General features: G+C 40.0%; 1 protein-coding gene across 17 annotated transcripts in view; it reads left to right on the forward strand.

The window, feature by feature from the left end:
* The window catches only part of ARHGEF7 (Rho guanine nucleotide exchange factor 7), a 134,289-nt gene that overhangs the window by 62,988 nt on the left and 49,072 nt on the right, over nt 1-22,229 (forward strand). For all 17 annotated transcript variants that reach the window (XR_006742981.1, XR_006742982.1, XM_036459266.2 and 14 more), the window contains 2 exons: nt 8,650-8,851; nt 15,089-15,177. Coding sequence is in view for 15 of the 17 variants with exons in the window: in XM_036459266.2 (XP_036315159.1) it covers nt 8,650-8,851; nt 15,089-15,177 (291 nt within the window). In the remaining 2 variants the exon portion in view is untranslated. The remainder of the gene's footprint in view (nt 1-8,649; nt 8,852-15,088; nt 15,178-22,229) is intronic.

Below are 22,229 nucleotides of genomic sequence, written 5' to 3' on the forward strand. Positions count from 1 at the left end.
ACCCCCGACCTCCTGGTTCATAGGCTGATGCTCAGCCACTGAACCGTGTGGGCCAGGTGGAGGACTCCTTTGTAATGAGAGGTACTGAGATGGGGGGAAAACTTAGACTAACAGTCATCTTGGAAAGTGAAAAAAAATCCATTTATAAATTGTCAGGGTACAGGCTCTTAGCAAAGAATACAGGATTAACGGTGAAATTGTTATTGAGAAACGGGAAAAATTAAATGTAATACTGAATAGAGAAAATGTGTAAAGAGGCCATCACATCAGCTGAGCAAAATGAGGCTGCTCCCTGTTGTCATTGTGAAAAAATGCTGAGCCCTCTTTTGAGCTAATGGATGATTGGCGTTTAGTTTGATTAGTGACCTTGCTTTCATACAACATTTTAGTAAATTTTTTTATGTTAGAAACATAAATGGTCTTGAAACCAGAGTCTGAAGAGAGGCCAATTCTTGTAGAGTTTTTAGGGGACCGTATCTTTCTATTTACTTCAACAGAGAAAGAAATATTGTTGAACTGTTGATAAAAGAAAAAAAAAAAATAGAGCTGTAGTTTATAGAGGGAAAGAAATCTGAGTTTAGTACACGAGGCCATGTTAGAAACTGAAAGCCAAAGAAGGAACATAGTTTTTACATGTTCCTGCACTTCTGAACTCAAGCTAACTCTGATTGCTATTTATCTTTGTTTTTCTTCTTAGAGAAGTCCTGTCATCCTGTTTCTGATTTTGTGTCCAATGCAACATGCTTTTAGTTATTTTTCTGTGCCAGACATTGTTCTAGGTGCTTTACTTGGACTCAAATAACCCTTACAGTGACCCCATGAAGTTAAGAGTGTAATGGTAATCAAAACCAATTTGGCACAGTGGATAGAGCGTTGGTCTGCGGACTGAAATGTCCCTCGCAGGTTCGATTCCGGTCAAGGACATGTATATTGGTTGCGGGCACATCCCTGATGGGGGTGTGTGCAAGAGGCAGCAGGTCGATGTTTCTCTCATCGATGTTTCTAGCTCTCTATCCCTCTCCCTTCCTCTCTGTAAAAAAATCAATAAAATATATTTTTTTAAAAAGAGTTTAATGGTAGAGGAATTTTGTAGTGTTGGAAGCACTATAATGTCAAATTAAGAAAAAAACCCCACACAAACCACTTGAAAAATATTTTAAATTAGCTTTGCTTAAATACATGAACAAAAGGTAAGAGAGATCAGCAAACTCTAGGTGAAGAAATATTTACTGTCTCACACATTTAACCTTGGCAATTTTCATATTTTTTTGTTTTTGAGTAAATAAAAAATAGATTGCAAATTTATAATTTGAAGTAAAATAAAGTTAAATGTAGAGTTGGTAGTGAATGTTACTGAGATCACAGTAAGTATAGGATTAATTTTTCATTAGCTAAAGAAATTTTTTTAAGTTACTGCAGAAGTAAAAGACCTCAGTCATCTCACCTGCTTTTGTGTCTATGACTGGTAGATGCAATTATTTGCTAGTGAAATGAACATGGGGAGATTTCTCTTACCATGCTGGGTCAAAATAATTATTTGTCCTTAGATTTTTTGTGTGTGTTATTAATAGTAATTTTCTTACATAAAAATAATTTCTAATGAAACAAGATTGGTAAAATTTTTATTTAAAGCTGGGTGATGGTAACCTGGAAGTATATCTATAATTTTCTACATTTGTGTTAGAAATTTCCCATAATAAAAAAGTTAAGCTAACAAAAGCAACTTGTAGTTTCTTGAACATTATGTGACCTCATTAAAATAAAGCTTAGCTTTGAAATTGTGTAAGGCACTACCATCCCAAAAGCAAGGATCAGTATCTTCAAGGTGCTGCAGTAATTGCTTACATCTCTATTTAAGAATGTCTCGCCTAATTACCACCTCAGTGCTAGTTGTCTGCATAATGTTGCTTCAGTGTCTATGAACTCATCATCTATTTGTTCTAGAACAGATTTCCTGCCTTGTGATGAAGGCAGATTTGAAAAGTTCTAGTGTTTTGTTATTGAGTTCACAAAATGTTTTTCCAGGGCATGCAAGACAGTAAAATCTATTACACAGGTACTTAAAAAAATATTTTTAGTTCCTCTCTACCATAAACTTAGAAAATATGCTTCTCTAACGTGCCATATTTAATCAATTCTATGACCTTTTTATTAAAAAAAATTTAACGTGTCTGAAAGTAGCATGTGTCTTACAGTTGTTGTCATAATTGATAGTATTTGGTGGAATATAAAAACCACAGAATATTGTCTAATTTCTGGTATTTTATATTTGACTAGGGGCCCAGTGCACGAATTTGTGCACCTTGAAAGGAACTGTGGGCTGCAAGGCTGTAGTAGGCACAGGGCCGCGTCTTGGTCCATCCTCTGTGCCCCTGCCCAGCCCCTCCCACTGTGTCCCCTGTCCCCCTGTCTGCTGGCAGCCCCCCTCCTGCTGGCCCCGCTTGCATCCGCTGATTGCATTGCACGGAGCGATTGGGGCCGATACCAGCAGCAGGTGCAAGCAGTGGCTGCTGCTCTGATTGTCCCTCAGGATCAGGGTGAGATAGAGAAGCCCTTGGGGACGATCAGGACCAGTAGCTGCGCTTGCACCTACTGATGGCGCAGAGTGATTGAGACCGGCACCAGGCACCAGGCACCGGCAGTGGGTGCAAACCAGCAGTGGGTGCAAACCAGCAGTGGGTGTGAGTGGGGCTGGCGCTGGCAGGAGCAAAGAATTTTCAGTAACCAACAGAAGTCCACCCTGATGATAGCAACCGGCGCTCTGCCTTAATCTGGTGCCCCTGCTCACCTCTACCATCCCGCTGCGGCCAATGCCTGCCATATTCCACACATACCCCCTGGTAGTCAGCGCATGTCATAGCGACTGGTTGTTCAATTTTGTTTGGTTGTTCAGGTTGTTCCTCCGTTAGGTCTATTTGCATATTAGCCTTTTATTGTATAGGATGAAATACTATATGAGAAAACTGAAGCTTAGAGAAATTAAGATAAGTATTTACCAAGATCACAGGACTGGTAGATAGTTACAATTGGAGTAGAAATTGGGTCTTTTACTCCTCAACAACCTTTTCTTCTATAAATGAGATTATAGGTACTTTCAGGGAGTGGAGAAGAGGGAGGAGTTTGTGTGAAGGCAGCACACCAGGATATCCTGGTTCTGGATTATTAGGATAAATTACAAAACATTGGATAAAACGAAGTATTTAAGTTCAGATGTGAGATACTGATGGTGGTGCTTTGAATATAGGAATCAGAAATAGGCCATTAAGAATGTATGTGGTGGGTATAGATTACTGTTTCCAGAGGAGGGAGGTACCTTAGGGTGTGCCCTACCTGGTGGTGAAGATCACCTTTTCCCTTTTCATTTTCCTTCCATCATTAACTTATATTGACATGTAAAATACATATACATATACATATACATATACATATACATATACACATATAGATATACATACGTACCTATATATATAAAACTGTGCTTATCCTAAGCAAACTGCTGTATAAATTTGTACAAGTTGAACATTTCCAGTGTGTAAGCACCCAGATCAAGAGACAAATTGGCCTGCCTTTGTTGTGTCTGCTTTTCCTAAGGGCATCTGCTGTTCTGATTTAAAAAAAAATATATTTTAATAACACAAGGTAAATACTCCTAGTGAATTTTAATATATATTAAAGCCTCCTCTCTCTTTTCACTAGGAAGAAAGGGAGTTGACATTTTTTTTGTGTTGACTTTTTTTTCTTTTCTGATTTCTAATAGTAAAGATGAGTTTAACTTGTTTTGTGTTTTACATAAATGGAATTCCACAGCATATACTTATTTTATAACTGGCCTCTTCTGCTCAGCTTGCTATGTTTTAGACTGTTGTGGATGTCATGTTGAGCTCAGATAGATGACAAGGATAGTTTCAGGAGAACTTTTTAAAAAAGGGAAGGAAAAAATTCCAAAGTAATAGGTAGTGATTAAATACATTCTTTCCAGATTTTTGTGACACTAGTGACAGTGACTAGAGCACTCTTGACTCAGCTGTTGTGATGTTAGGCTGAAATTGGTATGTAGAGAGTCCTTGGAGTACAGCTCTTTGTAGTGCACCCTCCTTTCAGCCTATCTTCGGCATCTTCCCCTCTAATCCTCACTCTTTAGAGCAACATTGTAAAAATCTGGATATACTTCTCTGTAGTACCTAGGTGCTGGTTGGATTTATGGAGTCTGAAATTTTAAATGGATTGTACTGCTTGCACTCTGTGCCTTTAAAATATTTTATTGATTTTTTAACAGAGAGGAAGGGAGAGAGATAGAGTTAGAAACATCGATGAGAGAGAGTCATCGATTAGCTGCCTCTTGCACACCCCTACTGGGGATATGCCCGCAACCAAGGTACGTGTCCTTGACTGGAATCAAACCCAGGACCCTTCAGTCCCCAAGCCGATGCTCTATCCATTGAGCCAAACCGGTTTCAGCAATTCTGTGCCTTTTCATCTCCTCTCTCAGACATCTGTGTTTTCTATAATGGAGTGTGTTTCTGAAGCAGAGAAGGTATCAGTGGTGCTTGCTTAACTTGTCCCTTGAGTGTAGAGAATTCATAAGTGTTGGGAGAATGTAATTTATCTCATTTATAAGGTCCTGACAAGATGTCACCACTCCTCAATTTGGGTCAGGCCAAACTTGTGTGCAGAGTGGGCCTCCGTACTGGTTTCTGAGCTGAGGTGGATGGGATGAGTAGTGGGGTTACCCAGGGGCAGTTTGACCTCCTTAGGGGCCTGCTCTGCAGGTTTGTTTGTTGTGTTGTATTCTGTTGTGGGACTTGATCACCAGGATCGGCTGCTGTGCTTTTACCAAAAGCCAGGTTAAGTCACAAATAGGAGAATAATGAAGATTATTAGACAACAACTGATGAGTGAGGACAATAGTTTGCAGAAAGAGAGAATCTGATACAGCATCATAAGCCCGATAATGTTTCACTGATTCAGAACAAGGAAAATTGAACCAAGAAAATGTGCCATTTTTTTAAAAAGAGAGCTTCACATGGACAAGCGAGCTTTATCCCACTTCTCACATTCAAGTGTGCCAGCAAACATTATGCTTGTGTTGACAGTGTTGGCCAGAGCTTTTGTTGCCAAATGTCAAAGGCATATTTGTTCATTAAATATTCTAAGTATTAAATATTAAGTATGCATTAAATGTTCAAATAATATTTAATGTATTATTTGAATTATTAAATATTTTTACATATTTATGTGTAATAGTTAATATGTAATATAACATATACATATTTATAATATAGTATTTATAGTATACTAGAGGCCTGGTGCACAAATTCGTGCATGGGTGGGGTCAGGCTTGCCTGCCCAGGATTGATCAGGAGTGGCCTTGGCTGGGGAGAGGGGCCACGAGTGGTTTCCTGGCCGGCCCCTGCCCGTGGTCAAATTCCCAGTGGAACTCTTGGTCCAGGGGACAATTTGCATATTAACCTTTAATTATATAGGACTAGAGGCCAAGTGCATGAAAATTCGTGCACTTGGCGGGTGGGGGAGTCCCCTCAGCCTGGCCTGTATCCTCTCGCAGTCTGGGAGCCCTCAGGGGATGTCCAACTGATGACTTAGGCCCGCTCCCTCTGTGGGAGGCGACAGGTGGGCCAATCAGAGGAGGCGCCCCCTGATTACCACCCCCTCCCTCTGCCTGCTGGCTTGTGTCTTGGCTGCCTGGTGCTGCCTGCTCGCTGTTCTCGACCCCCACTGACCTGTTGTTCTGCCATTCTGTGATTTGCATATTATGCTTTTATTATAAGGATACTAGTTAAAATTTAAATAAATAAATAATAAATAAATATTTTAGGAATTCTTTCAGCTCCTCTTCTTGAAGATTTGCCTTAACACTGTGTTTATGCTGTATCTTTTGTATCTTTTTGTTTAGTGATACATGTACCTAAACAGGCAATTAATTCTCCAAGATTTGGTATTAGGAAAAAAATCAGTAGAGCCAACAACTTTCCATTTTTCCCCTTGATTCTTTATATATTTGCCTATGTGTCTCTAAATAAAATATCTATATTAAGCTTACTTTTTTTTTTTTAATTGGAAGAGTTATCAATGTGTATTTCCCACAGTGTAAGAGGGGATTGGGGCTCTTCTGTTGCCTCTGAGCTCCTTTCCTGCATAAATTCTTCCCAGTTCTTCTTCCTCATGAGTTGGCGTCTGTTAGGTCAGTGTTTAGTATAACATTGTTAGACTCAGACTCATAATGGAGCCATGATCTGTGCTATGACTGTTCTTCCTTGTATGACAACACTTTCTTTTTTGGACTGAATAATTATTGCCTGTTTGTTCAGTTCTCTGTACCTTTTGCAGGTTGCAATCCTAGTCTTTTGCCTTTTTCTAATAATCTCTTCTTGTAAATTCAGACATGTTAGGATTTTCACCTTCCTCTTCCTAAGGAACTTGAAATCTTCAGGTTCACCGAGTTTCTTGGTTACCAGCCAGGCTGTTTCCAGCTGCCCTGTCTGAGGTTTTTTACATCATCATCCTGCGGACTCCTTGTGACCTGAGTCCTCTCTACTGCTTTCTCCCAGCCATCATTTTTCTCTTGGATAATTCCCCTGTTTTGAAGGAGCACATCTTTCACTCCCTCCTTGAGAAAGGGTGCATGGGAAATAAAGGTTTTGAGATCTCGCATATCCACAGATGTCTTTTTTATCCTGTACTAATATTTTTTTTGTGTGTCTTTAGTTTTCTGAAAGTTTAATTGTGATGTGGTCTATATTTCTTTAGGCTAATCCTATTTGTGGTTCACTCAGCTTCTTGAAACTATATGTGTGATTCTTCTGTCAAATTGGGGACACTTTCAACTGTATTTCTTATACCACTTTTCAGCGCTGTTCTCTTTCCCCTCTAAGACTCTGATGGTACCAGCCTCAGATCTTTGTTATTTCCCACAAGTTCCTGAAGCTCTCCTCTTTTTTCTTTTTTCACTGTCAGTTTGAGTAAATTTTATAAGCTCTGTTTCTTTTCTGTTTTATTCTGTATTGAGAGAATTTGTCATTGTTTTTTGAGGCCTTTTGATGCTGAAAACTTTTTCTGATGATCCCAGCATCTGCTTCATCTTGCTATTGGTATCAGTGTCTTTTCTCATTTAAGCTGTGATTTTCCATGTTCTTGGAATGAGCTGTTTTTTTTTTTTTTTTTTTTTTTTTTTTTTTTTTTTTTTTTTTTTTTAATATTGTTTCCTGGAGACTTTGGAGAGTGTATTAGGTAGGAGATGCTGGATCCTACCTCAATCTTATATCTTAGCAACCTTCGGCCCTGATTGGTTTAGTGAGTGGTTCTGGCCTAGGTTGATAGACTATAGGTTCCAGTGACAGCTTAGTTTGCCTTAGTCCTCTCCTGAGGTTGGATGGAATGTGAGGAGATTCTGGGTCGGGGTGGTCTCCTGGGACTGGGTGGAGTGCAGGGGAGCAGGGGAGGATGCCTTGTTATATATTTATAATGCACAATAGTTAATATGTAATATAATATATAAGTACTTATATTTATATATGTAATAGTTAAAATTTAAATAGATAAATAAGAATTAAATATTATAGGATATTTAATGATGTGGTAGCCTGCTACCACTTGGTTTGGGTGGAGGCTGGGAGTCCCTATCTAATTTTTGCTAATATCACCTACGAAGGTGGAGTGCTGGTGCTCTCTGTGGGGTGTGGGGTGTCCTGTGCAGTCTCTGTGGATTCCCAGGTGCAGGCTGAGTGCCTATACCCACTGTCAGTGCCTGCTGCTCCTTTGCTGCTCCTTGGGCCAGGAGGGCACGATTTTTGTTTTTCTCGTTTGCTCTTATGGTGTGTCTGGATTGCAAGTCCCTCCACTACCCATTCTAGGATATAGATGGAGATAAAAAGAAACTCTAGTCAAGTCTGCCTTTGTCTTCCACACTTGAGAGATTTGTAAAAATGCTTAATCTCTGAGAAAAATGCAAACTAAAGTGAGGTGCCATTTCTTCCCACCAGTTGGCAAGAATAAAAATACTTGATAATCAGTATTGGTTAGATACTGTTGGTTGGAATGTAGCTTGGTATAAATTTGTAAAATGTTTTTGGATGACAGTTTATAAATAGGTACTAAAATTGAGAATGTCATACATGCTCTGTGACCTGAGTTTAACAATATATTTATTTACTGATATGTTCAAAGATAGAAGCGCATATAGTTTTAATGCAGCCTTGTTTTGCAATAAAAAAAATACTCAAAATAACCTTAAATCCAGTAATATAGAATTGATTAACTAAATTATGGCAAGCCATAAAGTTAGTTAAGATTAAAGTAACTATAAGTACTCCTGAAAAAATGACTACAGTGTATTAACTTTTTATAAATTATAAAGAAGTATGCATAATGTAAGTCCATGAAAATGTGTATATGTAGACATAACAGTGACAGGAATAAGACCTTTCAGGCCATTAAGAGTTTCCTCCTGGACTGGAAATGGGGTGGTGGATGGTCAAGGTGCACTGTGGGAGATAGGAAACTTAAATTTCTCAAAGTTAAACCTTCCTATGCTGTTTAGGGGCAATCATACTATATTTACAATAGTAAAATATATAATTATTCCATAATGACTTAGTACTTCATGAAATTTTTCTTCTTTTCTCTCTTTTTTAGGACATGACCGATAATAGCAACAATCAACTGATAGTAAGAGCAAAGTTTAACTTCCAACAGACAAATGAAGATGAGCTTTCCTTTACGAAAGGAGATGTCATCCATGTCACTCGAGTGGAGGAAGGGGGCTGGTGGGAGGGCACACACAACGGTAGGACTGGCTGGTTCCCCAGCAACTACGTCCGAGAGATCAAGCCCAGTGGTAAGTGGAGTGTTGGCAAAATGAACCAGTGCTTTTCCTTAGGTGAGAAGGAACAGAAAGAAATGAATGTGCTCACACATATATACACACACACACATATATACATACATATACACATACACATACACATACACATACATATACATATACATATACTATGTGTTTTTATTCAGTTGAATTTATATAAATTACCTTGGGCTGAGTATTGTAATTCCCTATTTTTGTTCAATGGGAAGTAGTTTTTTACTGTAATCCCACATTGGGGTTATATGACTTCTGACCAACTGGCAATAAATCAGGGTTCCCATGACCCCTCCTTGGGTTTGAAATTTTGTTAGAATGACTTATAGAACTCAGGGAAATGCTAGCTAGTTACGTTTCCTGATCCACTGTATAAAATGGATACAGATGCACAGCCAAATGAAGTGGCACATAGGGTGAGGTCCTGAAGGTTCCTGCACCCAGAACCTTCTGTCCTTGTGGAGTTAAGGAGTGCCACCCTCCAGGCATGTAGATGCATTTACTAACGTGCAAGCTTTCTGAACCTCATACTGTTGGGCTTTTTATGGAGGCTTCATCACACAGGCATCATTGAGCATTAACTCAAACCTCCCGTCCCTGTCCCCTTCCTGGGAATAGAGGTAGGGCAGAAAATTCCAAGCTTCTAATCATGGCTGGATCTTTTTGGTGACCAGCCCCGTCTGGGAACTGACCCAGAGATTCACCTCAGTATAACATAAGATGCTCCTAGTGCTCTTATCACTTAAGGGAATTACATGGGTTTTAGCTTTGTGCCACGAACTTCATTTTGTTTTCTGTTTCACAACTATGTTTTGTTTATCCATTCATCTATTGCCGGACATGTGGGTTTTCACCTATTGGCTATTATGAATAATGTTGCTATGAACACGGGTATCTTTTTGAGTCCTTGCTTTCAGTTCTCTTGGGTATATACTTAGGGGTTGAGTTATGGCTTTTACGGTAATTCTGTGTTAAATTTTGAAGAGCAGCCATGCTATTTCCACAGAAGCTGTCTCATTTTATAGTCCCACCAGCAATATGAAAGGGTTCTAATTTCTCACACTTTCTAGCACTTGTGTGTGGTGGTGGTGGTGGTTTTTTTTTTTTTTTTTTATAATAGCCATCCTAATGGGTGTGAAATAGTATCTCATTCCTGCTTTTTTTTCTATGTTTGTTGATGATGAGTATTTTTTCATCATTATTATAATAAAATTAACAATAGTTAAGATTTTATGGTTGCTTATTATGTTATTATATAAAATGCTAGTTATTATATAAAGTGCTTTTTATTTATGACCTCATTCAATCCTCACCACAACCCCAGAAGACAAGTGTTGCTGGGCTATCCAGGGCATATGGCATAAATAAATAATATTCTTTTAATCTATTCAAGTGTAGAACCAGCTTAGAGTGCAGTAATGGTATCAGGTTGATCGGGATAAAATGTCATTTTGACCTTATAGGCACAGCTGTTGGGAATTGTGACTTAGTCTGTACTTGGTTGGACCTGGTCAGTCCATGGGACAGCTGCAGCACTGGTCCTTGAGCTTGAGGGCTGTGGGGCAGGCTGAGTCTCAGATCTGAAAGCAGCTCCTTGGCTAGTTTCACATTCTGGTGAGTCATGTTTCTCCTGGGGACAAGAGAACAACACTTGGGCCTTTTCCAGGAGGATGCTGGAGTCAAGGAGTGAGAGGGATGATGGTCTTTCCCTTTATAGTGAGGATGAGGTGGTCATAGAGCTGATAATGGGCACCATTTAGGGGTCACAGAGCTGGTAATGGGCACCATCAGGAGGGCACAGAGCTGGTAATGGGCACACCATCAGGAGGGCACAGAGCTGGAAATGGGACACTGCATCAGGAGGCACAGAGCTGGAAATGGGGCACTGCATCAGGAGGAACAAAGCTGGTAAAGGGCATACCCAGGAGGTCACAGAGCTGGTTGGTTATGCTGTTAGGAGGTCACAGATCTGGTAATGGGTACATCATCAGGAGCCGAACCTACTGATTGGGTAGTGTCTGCTAAATCGGCTTTCTTGAATTCTGCTATGAATAACTCTTTTTAATGGGAATTCTGATATGATAGTAAAAAATACAAAGGAATGAACTTTTCAGATATTTCTCCTCATGGAGTTTTCAAAGTTAACCTTAGCAAATTAGGAAAGATAGAGTTTGAGTGGGTCTCAAAGTTCTCTTCAGGTGACTTCTGGAAGTTGTTTTCAAATTTATTTGAATATCATTAATATCTCTTGGTAATACAATTCACCCTTGAGCAGAATAGGGATTAGGGGTGCCAACTTCTGCTCTCAGCTGAAAATCCAAGTGAGGAAGCCTTACTGATAACCTAAGCAGTTGACTGACACAGATTTTATATGTATAAAGTAAGGTAGAGGAAAGAAAATGTTATTAAGAAAATATATATTTACAGTATTTATTGAAGAAAAAAAAACCCACACAAAAGTGGATCCTTGCAGTTCAAACTCCTGTTATTTAAGGGTTAACTGTAGTTGGTTTCACAGATGCAGCCCTAAGAAGAACCAGCCATTACATATTTATAATGTTTATTTATGTCGGGAGTGACTGCAGCACTTTGTTCTGCCTGAAATTCTCATCTTATTTTAACCCTGGGTTTCTGTGTGTGTGTGTGTGTGTGTGTGTGTGTGTGTGTGTGTGTGTAGGGGGCTGTGTGAGGAGGAGGAGGAGGAGGAGGAGGAGGAGGAGGAGGAGGAGAGAGAGAGAGAGAGAGAGAGAGAGAGAGAGACCCTCTTAAACAAGTGTAGGTAACTGCATTTGTTGTTCAAGAGCTCTTGGTGGCTGTCACCTGGACTCCCTAGTTTGCAATATGCAAGTAACTTTGGAAACATTTTCTGTTTATTTTTAAGGTAAAAATAAAGTAATATTGACGACCTATTATGCTAATTATTCTTTATGTCAGAGGTTGCCATTGTGGTCTGTGAGGTCCAAAAGGTTGGCGACCACAGCTTTATGTCACAGTTGAACCAAAGGAATAATTTCTTTTGGGAATAACTTCTTATCCCTAGTGTTTTCAAATTACCTGAGTAAATTCAAAATAAAGTTATCCCCATCTCATTTTAAATGTTGGCATCTGAGAGAGAAATAAGCAAAAGCAAATCACTTTACCATATCACTTTATAACAGTTAAGAATAAAATGGTAGGATCACTTAACATTTCCGTATTGCATCGTTTCAGTAATTTACGTGACTTTTTGATTTTGGAATGGGATTTTTTTAAAGTGTGTATTATGTAAGCATTATAACTTACAGTATATTTAATGCTTCATTTTCTGTAATCAAAGTGTGCCAGGTCTTAACCATACAGATTCCTCTAACTGGTGATGTGGTTATGATCATTTTCTTATGAAACAAAAGCACTGACTTCCTTTAAGTTGTGAGTTTTTGTTTTGATTTAGTTTACAAATATTTTATTGAATAAACAAAACAGAGGCCTACCTTTAAGCGATACTTTTTGGGCTGTGTATGTCCAGGTAAGTTCACAAGCATGTCCCATTTCTCTCTTCCACCTCGGGAAAGTATAAAGAGCGAGCCATGATTGTTTGCCCTCTTGTGGTGAGAGATAGCAGTGTTCTGGTCAAGTTTCATGTATTTGTACCTTTGACCTATTTGTGGTTTCTTTTTGAAATTGTTCCTCTTTTAAATTAAGACAGATATCTCAAAGAGTCTGCATAAAGATGTTTCTAATGCTTGCTGCAAATGCATTGTGTATTCTTCCTGAATCTGTACTTAGCATTTATTTTCTGTACACATTTTTTTATATGTAAAATCCATGGATATCTACTGAATTTTATACACACAAACAGTACAGAATCTTTAAATTCAAAGGAGATGGAAGGAAAGAGAAGCAACAGGGCTGGTTTGACCATTGCTTGTTGCTGTTATTAAGTAAACATGGAGGCTCTCGGTCATTAGTGGGCAGTGTGATGAGGTGTGTGCAGTTGGAAAAAGAATTCCACTGAGGGCTAAAATGGTGGGGAGAACAAATCATGTTCTATACTCTCACAAGTACAGTTTCATGTGTGCATAAACATTACCAGGTTTTTTCCCCCCAATTTTTTCTGATGCATTAATTTCTCCCATTTCTAGGTAGCTCATTATCTGTACAGTAAAGGCTGTCTTTAAAAGAAACAACAACTTACCTTAGGTGCTGGTTAGCTTGAGATGATGAGTAATAACCTATGTTTGGCAGTGATGTGAGAACTTAATTAAATGTGTGACTGTCATTTGCTGATCCACAGATCTTTAATAAGCAGTCACACTGCCACTTCCAAAGTTTGTCATTCTTAATATTTTCTGTTTATTTTTGACATAAAAAAGTGACATAAAGTGCAAGCTGTTGGACACAATTATTAATTTAACTGAAAGAACAGTGTTTGATATAAATATTTTCTGTGCAGGGAAAAAAACAAAGGTAACACAGAACCGTGTGTGTGTGTGTGTGTGTGTGTGTGTGTGTTTGCATTGCTGGAAATAAGTGTTTTCTCTAGCCCTCACCCTTTTTTGGTGTGGGATGGGTGATGGTTGGGTGGGATATCTTTATACTATGGGTTGCAGAAGTATTCCTGCAGAAAGGAGTAACATTTGCTTCCTCAGAGGCACCCAGAGGTTTTCTTGCACCAGGCAAATCCTGGTGGTCCTCACGAGTATGGTGTAGATTTGAGATACACTTTGGCAGGGTCAGGTTCTAAATGATTGTATATCCAATCCCTGAATAGCCAGCACATTTCCTTGCTGTTCTTCTGGACCTGCAGAGAAGAGGCTTGAATAGAAGCTTCTAGTCTTCTTTTCATCAGTCATGCAGGTCACCAAGAGATCCACCCCATTCTACGCTGCTCAGATTGCACCAGGGCTGTCTTATTCCTGCATTGGTTGCACCCTAGCCCCTGGATCCACCTTTCCTCACCCTCCACAGGCCCCTTCCTAACAGTGCCAGTGCTTTTCATTCCCTAGGGCAGTGGTCAGCAAACCGCGGTTCGCTAGCCACATACGACTCTTTGGCCCCTTGAATGTGGCTCTTCCACAAAATACCATGGCCCGGGCGAGTCTATTTTGAAGAAGTGGCATTAGAAGAAGTTTAAATTTAAAAAAAATTTGGCTCTCAAAAGAAATTTCAATTATACTGTTGATATTTGGCTCTGTTGACTAATGAGTTTGCCGACCACTGCCCTAGGGAGTCCCCACTCTCTTTTTCTTTTATCATATCTGTGTTCTGTTGTTTTCAGCATTCTTACAGTTTATTATAAGAAAAGGAAAGCCTGTTTCTTTAGTTGGCCACTGGAAAGGTAGTACTAAATTATGTTCTCACCATTTCCTCACCTCTCAGTAATAGTGGATAGTATCAATTTTTTGCTATCAGACACACCTACCCCATAGAACCAGAGATAGATAAACCTACACATAGAACTAATGTTAGACACACTTCTCCCCATAGAACCAGTGATATGCACGCATGCACGCACATATTCTGAGAGCTACGTTATCAGAAAGCACTTCTTTAGTACCAATTGTGCTTAATTTCTCTTGAATAGATGATGAATAAAAGCCATGCAATTTAAAAATATTTGAATCCTTACAGTATTATGGTAGCTTTCATTATTGTCACTTATGTGGAAGTTCTTAACTCAGTGTGTTTTTTTCTGTCTCTCCTCCCCCCTCCCCCCCCAATTTGGGTGGCCTTTTTTCTTCTTTATCACCTTGAGGCAGACCATATTGTTTAGAGAGTCTTTTGCATTCTGAGTGGTCAGAATCTCTGAAATATAATCTAGAATGTGGGTTTTGATGCTTTAATTTTGTGAAATATCTGCCAACTTAAAGCATCAAAAGCCACATTCTAGATTATATTTCAGAGATTCTGATCACTCAGAATGCAAAAGTCTCTCTAAACAAAATTAGAGAAAATTTTTGTGAAAATTTTCTCTAATTCTGCATGGGTAATATTTTCTCTAATTCTGCATGGGTAATATTTTACCTTTACTCAGCTCTCTGAGGCCAGGTTATTTAGCATGAGGAGATGTAAGCACTGTGGTGCCCCCCGGAGGTGTGCAGGCCTTCTGTTCAGCTTCCCCTTTTCGGTTTATTTCAATTGAGGTTGCTGGACCAGTCATGTTGGACTATGTGGGGGCTGGTGCATTTGGTTGTCTCTAGTTTTGATCAGTAAAACTACATTACATTTTTGTTTCAGAAAAGCCTGTGTCTCCCAAATCTGGAACATTGAAGAGTCCTCCAAAAGGATTTGATACTACTGCCATTAACAAAAGCTATTATAATGTGGTAAGTAATTGCAAAACAGTTTTTAATAATACTTTGTTTTTTTAATGTCTCTAAAACTCAGTATTATAGAATATAGGTGAACTACTGAGAATATGATAAGGATATAAAAATAAAAGTCACTATCCCACACATATAACTATAATTAATGTTTTGGCATATTTCCTTCTAATCCTCTATGCCAGTTTTCGGCAAACTTATTAGTCAACAGAGCCAAATATCAATAGTACAATGATTGAAATTTCTTTTGAGAGCCAAAATTTTAAAATTTAAACTTCTTCTAACACCACTTCTTCAAAATAGACTTGCTCAGGCCGTGGTATTTTGTGGAAGAGCCACATTCAAGGGGCCAAAGAGCCGCATGTGGTTTGCGAGCCATGGTTTGCCGACCACTGCTCTATGCAATTGTACTTTATTCTTGTCACATAACTTGGTATTGTAATTATATCCCCATACCATTACAAGTCTTCAAAAATGAGAATTTAAAAAGACATATAATTACTTAAAATTTTTATGTGTATTGAATGCCATTATATTTATATTTGGAGTAGGCTGTATTTTAGATCAATATAGTTTCTTTATATCTTAACATAATAGTAAAGACAAGTGTTTTAGAATCCTAAAACTATTGCATTTTAAAACTTGTTATGAACACTTAGTAAGCTTAAAGATATCTGTGGTATTAAATCTATCTAATCCAAACCTTCTTTGGCCCTATACAATTGCATATGGTACAGAAAATAGGAAATGATAATCTTTATTTGGATAAAATTTTACATTGCTATTATATAACTACTTGGTATGATAAACCAGTAAAGTAAACTTTTAAATTGTGGTTATGTTTTGAATTCTGTGGGAAGTATGCACTTATTTAGTTGTTTTTTCCCCCCTACTTCCAATCTTGTTTTTTTCTTGACTAGGGGGGATACATAAATTGGAGGCCATGAGACCTTTGAATTTTTGAAGTGAAATAAATAACTGATTAGTCTTTCTTTGCAGCAGCCCATTTACAATGAGTGTATCATTGTTTGTACTGTTATTAAGAAACTAGAGGCCCAGTATATGAAATGTGTGTGGGGGTGGGGTAGCCTAGTCCTCAGCCTGGCCTATGCTCTCTTACAGTCCTGGGCCCCTTGGGGGATAGCTGGCAGTTGGACAACCCTTTCGCAGTCCAGGACCCCTCGGTCCTTACCACCTGCCTGCTCTCTGCTCCTTACCCCTTGGCTCAATGTTCCTTAGCCACTGCTGTTACGCTCGCCAACTGTGAGCCCGGCTTCTGACTGAGTTGAGCTCCCTCTGTGGGAGTGTTCTGACTATCAGGGAGCAGCTCCTGCATTGAGCATTGCCCCCTGGTGGTCAGTGCGCATCATAGGTACTAGTTGTTCTGGTTTTTCTGCTGTAACAATCACTTAGGCTTTTATTATATAGACTAGGGGTCAAGTGCACAAATTTGTGCACCTTGAAAGAAACTGAGGGCCTTGAGGCTGCAGTGGGCACAGGTGTGGGTCTCGGCACATCCTCCATACCTCTACCCGGCCCGTCCCGCTGCAGCCCTGGTCTCCTGTCTGCCGGCAGCCCTGCTTCCTCCAACGCTGTTCCCATGCATTGAGGGAGCTGGCCCCACTTGCATCCACTGATGGCGCGGAGTGATTAGGGCTGGTGCCAGCAGCGGGTGCGAGTGGGGCTGGTGTTGTCAGTGGATGTGAGTGGCAGCTGTATCCCCCATTGCACCTCAGGAGGAGGGAGAGATAAAGAAGCCCCCAGCAGTGATTAGGGCTGGCAGCTGCTGCTCGCATCCACTGAGGGCGCTGAGTGATTGAGACCTACATTGGGCACCAGGAGCAGGTGTGAGCAGTGGCTCTGGCACTGGCTGCAGGTGCAAGTGGGGCCAGTGCTGGCAATAGGTGCGAGTGGTTGCTCTGGTGCCGGCAGCAGTGTGAGCAGTGGTTACTGGCCCTGATCACCCTTCAGGAGCATGGGGAGGTAGAGAAGCCCTGAGGGCCAATCGGTGCCAGCAGCTGCCACTTGCACCTGCTGATGGCACTGAGTGATCAGTGCCGGGCACTGGCAGCAGGTGTGAGTGGTGCCTCCAGTGCTGGCAGCTGGTGTGAGCACTGGGCAGGATTGTGGCACGTGGGAGCAAAGAATTTTTAGTAACCAGCAGAGGCTCGCCTTGATGACAGCAACTGGCGCCTGCCTTAGTCTGGCGCCCCAGCTCACCTGCTTCACCATCCTGCTGCGGCCAATGCCCGCCATGTTCTGTGCTCTGCCACCTGTTGCCATTGCTTGCATTAAATGTTCCTGCAAGTTGATTTTGAGTTTGACATGCATCTTCATCCAATACTTGTAATTATTTGTCTTCAAACTTTTTCGGTTGACCTAGACGTTCTTTGTCTTTCACATCGAAATAATCACTTTTAAAGTGTTTAAACCAGTGTTTACAAGTATCTTGAGATGGTGCATGTTCACCACAAGCTTCCCAAAGTATTTAACAGCACTTCTCTTCAAAATAATGAATTAAAACTTCTCACAAATGCTCTTTTTTTTGGCATGAAATTCGACATTTTTAAATGTAAAAATATCTATGATGTAACATCTTCAGTAAATTTGACATAAGAAGTTTTGAAGCTTGTTGTCAATACAACAAAATAGTATACATATCAAATCGCATATATCCTCCTATCTAATAAAAGGGTAATATGCAAATTAACCATCATTCTTTCACAAATATGGCTGTGCTCATAGCCACAAGATGGCAACGCTCAGTCCTCTCAGCCTTGCCGGCGTCCCCTAATCCTGGGGGGCTGCCACTGAGAGCGGGCAGCATGAGCAGCCTGGCGGAGTGCTTGCTTCGTTGCCACAGCGATGAGGCAAGTGTTCAGTATCTGGCCACAGATAGGCCTCTGGTTACTGGGTGCAGAGCGCTCAGGCCCCGCAGAGAGCTACACGAATTTGTGCACAGGGCTACTAGTATCAACATGTGTAACTCTATTTATTGAAAAAAATCCGCATTATTAACTGGTACGCCTAGTATTGGGTAGACTATTAAGGACCATTTGGAATTTTAGGCATCATTGAGGTCACCATATCATTCTGTTTGCTAACAGGCATTCCATTCACTTGTAAGGATTGCCTTGGAGACCTGTAGTCAAGGACAACAGAATCATATATAATTAAAGAAAATGTTTGTGACATGCCTGAGACTGATGGATTTAAAAAATAATACCCTCATACCAGGGTATTTTTTAAATGTTATTTTTATTTTTTAGAGAGGAAGAAAGCAGGGGGAAGAGAGAGAAACATTAATTGGCTGTCTCCTGACCAGGGATCTAACCTGTAACCTGAGCACGTGCTCTAACTTAGGATCAAACCAGTGACCATTTAGTACAGGGGACAATGCTCAACCAACTGAGCCACATCACACCTGCCAACTGAAATTGATGGATTTTGACAATAAAAGAACATAAGCTGCACCTGCAGGATGGTAAGATACTTTTCCTGATAGAGATGTGAGAGCACTACTGTTGTACAAGCTGATGCCCACCTCTTGAGAGGGAGAGGTTTTGAGTCACCTCTTGTAAGGAATCAGGAGTTTCTTCATTCATTAGAGAACAAGGTCCCTTAAATATGTCGATCTGGGAAGTTACAGGTTCTTATGACCTTACATGTTCAGTAATACATTATGGTTTTATTTTCTAGGCTTTATTGAATGAACACTGTGACCTAAAACTGTTATGACAGTATTCTTTTTGTATGGGAAGAGCAAATAATTTTCTTTACATTCATGCCAAATATCATAAAAAGTCAGGGCAGCTTTTGCATTTGTAAATATTGTATAACAGGTAGCAATCACTAATTTTAATAAATGTACAAAATAGACATGCATTTTTCATAAAATGCTGTGGCAAATTTCCAGGACCTTTTCTGTGCTCCAGAGAAATAGTATCTTTATCTTTTACCCTTTGCTCCTTTAGTTGCCTGAAACCTCTGCATACTGGGCCTGGGAGAACACCAAGCCTCTGACCTAACATCGTTTGTGTACACTGATCAGTCTAACCTCAGCCTTAATTTGCTGCTATTATCTTTTACTTGACCCTTGGCTTCTCTCCATCTTTATCAAAATTGCTTTCAATTCTTTGACATCTGATGTCTTTGCCCTGACTTGTGTATGATAAAGTCTGTTATCTCATGTGCACTGGGTATTATAGAAGGGTACGCAGCTTTGTTTCCTGTGGCTTTCCTAGAGAGCTGTTGCCCTCCTTTCTTATATCCCACCCACATTTCATATCGACAGTGAGAAGCCTGCTGATGTCTTTGACAAAGTTTGCTCCCATTATTTTTATATACTTGCCTTGTTTTATGTACATCAGGATCTACATGAAAGTTTTCAGTTGGTAGCAGTAGTCTGGCACAGAGTAGGAGCTAAGCATTTGCTCAATGAATGAAGAAAAAAACTGAGTTATCCATGGAAAAGGCTGTCATATAAAATAATGACCTCTTGACTAAGAGTTATGTAAGAAGTAACTCCAAATAGGATTCCAGGTTTGGGTTGGAAGGCTGTACTAGTAGTTTATAAGATTCTTTTCTCCCCCAAGTCAAGGAGCGGACACTCTTGTAAAAGATATCCCGTTTTGTAAAAAAAAAGCTGATAGACCCATAGACAAGTACAGTACCAGGTAGGAAGTAGCAGAGCCAGGATTTGTGCCCAGGTTTGCCAGGCTCCCAAGGCCAGCTGTTCACACATGAGAGTGCGGTCATGCACATCAGCTTGCTTGCTAAGGCCAGCTTTCTATGGTGACAGTATGTCATTGTGAACCTGCACTTTTGCTGCAGCTGTTATATGAGTAAACCTTTAGGGTTTGGAAGAAAAACATCCCAAGACCTTGTGAATCCCCAAATTTAGGAATATAACCTAATATAATAATAACCTAACTTCTTTCAGTAGGTACAGTAACAAAACATTTTATGGGCACCTCCAAACTCTTTGAGAGTAAATGTTACTAAGTATTAAGAACACACAGAGATCAAGAAACTGCATTAAATCAGTAATTGCCAGTGGATGTAGGAGTGGGATGCTCCTCTGTGTTCCTCTGGCCTCTGGATTTGTGGCGCCAGGAGGAGCTGTAGGAATTGCTTCTTCTAGCAGAGTCGTCTGCAAACTGCGGCTCGTAAGCCACATACGGCTCTTTGGCCCCTTGAGTTTTTAGCAAAGGCCAACTTAGGAGTACCCTAATTAAGTTAATAACAATGTACCTATCTATATAGTTTAAGTTTAAAAAATTTGGCTCTCAAAAGAAATTTAAATCATTGTACTGTTGATATTTGGCTCTGTTGACTAGTGAGTTTGCCGACCACTGCTCTAGCAACACTGCCCTTCCCCTCCTTCCTCTCCTTTCCTTAGAGGCTGATAGTTTATTTGCTGTTCAGATCCTGTCTTATAAATTTACTGTTTGAATATTTAAGTACCAAATACAGTTTAAATAGACTGGGTTGAAAGAGAACATGCGGTGATTATGTTTCCTTGTGTGGAGAGGGAGTAACTAAGTGGGTAAGAGAGGGGTTAGAACAGTTGTGCCATTCTTTAGTTTTTCCCATTGTGCTTATGAAACAGGTTTATGTTTTTGAAATTCGGCTTTAGTTTATGTTGATAATTAAAAAAAAAAATCAGGATCACATCTTAAAAAATTACCTAATGTTATTTCTCTTTTCTTACATGTAGATCATTCACTCATTTCTAAAGGACTCAATGTCATATAAAATAAAACATCTGATATCTAAAGATTTGCAATGAAAGTTGTAACTCGTTTGTAAATTCAGCGCTCCATTAATGGTGGTAATAATGGGTTTCTGTGTGTCTGCAAGTTACTGAAATCAGGCGTCCTTTGTTTTGCTTTGCTGTAATGGCTGATAGTTCAGGGATTGTCTGTGTGGCGTGCCTGATGTCCTCCTTCTGTGTGGCGCCATTGTTTGGCTGGACGTGGTTCTCCACGCCTTATGCCTCAGGGAGAGCTCATGCTGGCTGAGCTCAGGCTGGGCTGTTCTTCACGGCTGTGGAGGAAAGACTGCTCTTTCTGTGAAACCTGCACGCGTCCGCTGGTATCCTGCCTTCGTGTGGTGGCGCTTTGGCATCCTGTCTGCTAGGTCTCATGGGGTCTTGCAGCAGCCAGAGTGTGCAGAAGTCACGAAAGGGAAGAAAGGTGATGGCTGGAGTATATAGATGTGCTGATGAGCTTAGGGAGGAGGGGCACGTGGCCGCCTGGCAGAGTGGGCAGTCAGCGTCAACATGACGCAGTCAGCTAAGTCTTGGTCCTGCGTTGGTGGAAAAGCTAAGTGTAACTTGGATTGTTTGGATGGCAGTATTGTAGAACTTGTCTTTAGCACTTATTTGAAGATAATGTTTATGACGAGTAACAGAAATGAACCAACTGAACTGTCTTAATAGGTGTAGTTTTTTGGCAGAGGATTGCTTTTGGTACTAAATACTTTTGGAAGTTTTTACAGCTGTCTGCTCTGCTTAATACTACCATTGAGGAAATGCTATTTTATTCTTCTGCTCTTGTTTTCTTCCACAGTTTTCCTTGTATGCCACCTAGGAACTGTTCTGTTTTATAAAATAGAATTTTAGTTTTTTAATATTCAACCCAGTGTTGCTAATAATTCCTGATATTTGTATTTAACCTTTGTTTTAACATTGAAAAAGAACTTTTTGTTGTACATAACTGTGACATTTTTATTTTTAGTTTAGTGACCCATTATATTTGGCTTATTACTTCACATTAACTTTGAAGGATAAGTTCAGGTTTAAGTATAACTCACTGATGATGCAGTGGCTGGTGTCACACTGTGTTCTCAGTCCACTAGTGCCTTGACATTTGTGTCTAATGAGTATTTCTTCGAAGAAAGACATTATAATCATAGGATCAGCACCCAGATTCCCCCACAGAGGAATGAACTCTGGAGTGGCTCCTCCTCCCTCTGGCTCACTCCACCAGTCTTCCATGAATAGACCCATTCAGGGGCGAAACTAGTGTTCAGTGTCACAGTGAAAGAGCCTC

The sequence above is a fragment of the Pipistrellus kuhlii genome, unplaced genomic scaffold (genome assembly GCF_014108245.1).
Source record: "Pipistrellus kuhlii isolate mPipKuh1 unplaced genomic scaffold, mPipKuh1.p scaffold_m20_p_3, whole genome shotgun sequence".
In the NCBI taxonomy this organism is placed as follows: domain Eukaryota; kingdom Metazoa; phylum Chordata; class Mammalia; order Chiroptera; family Vespertilionidae; genus Pipistrellus; species Pipistrellus kuhlii.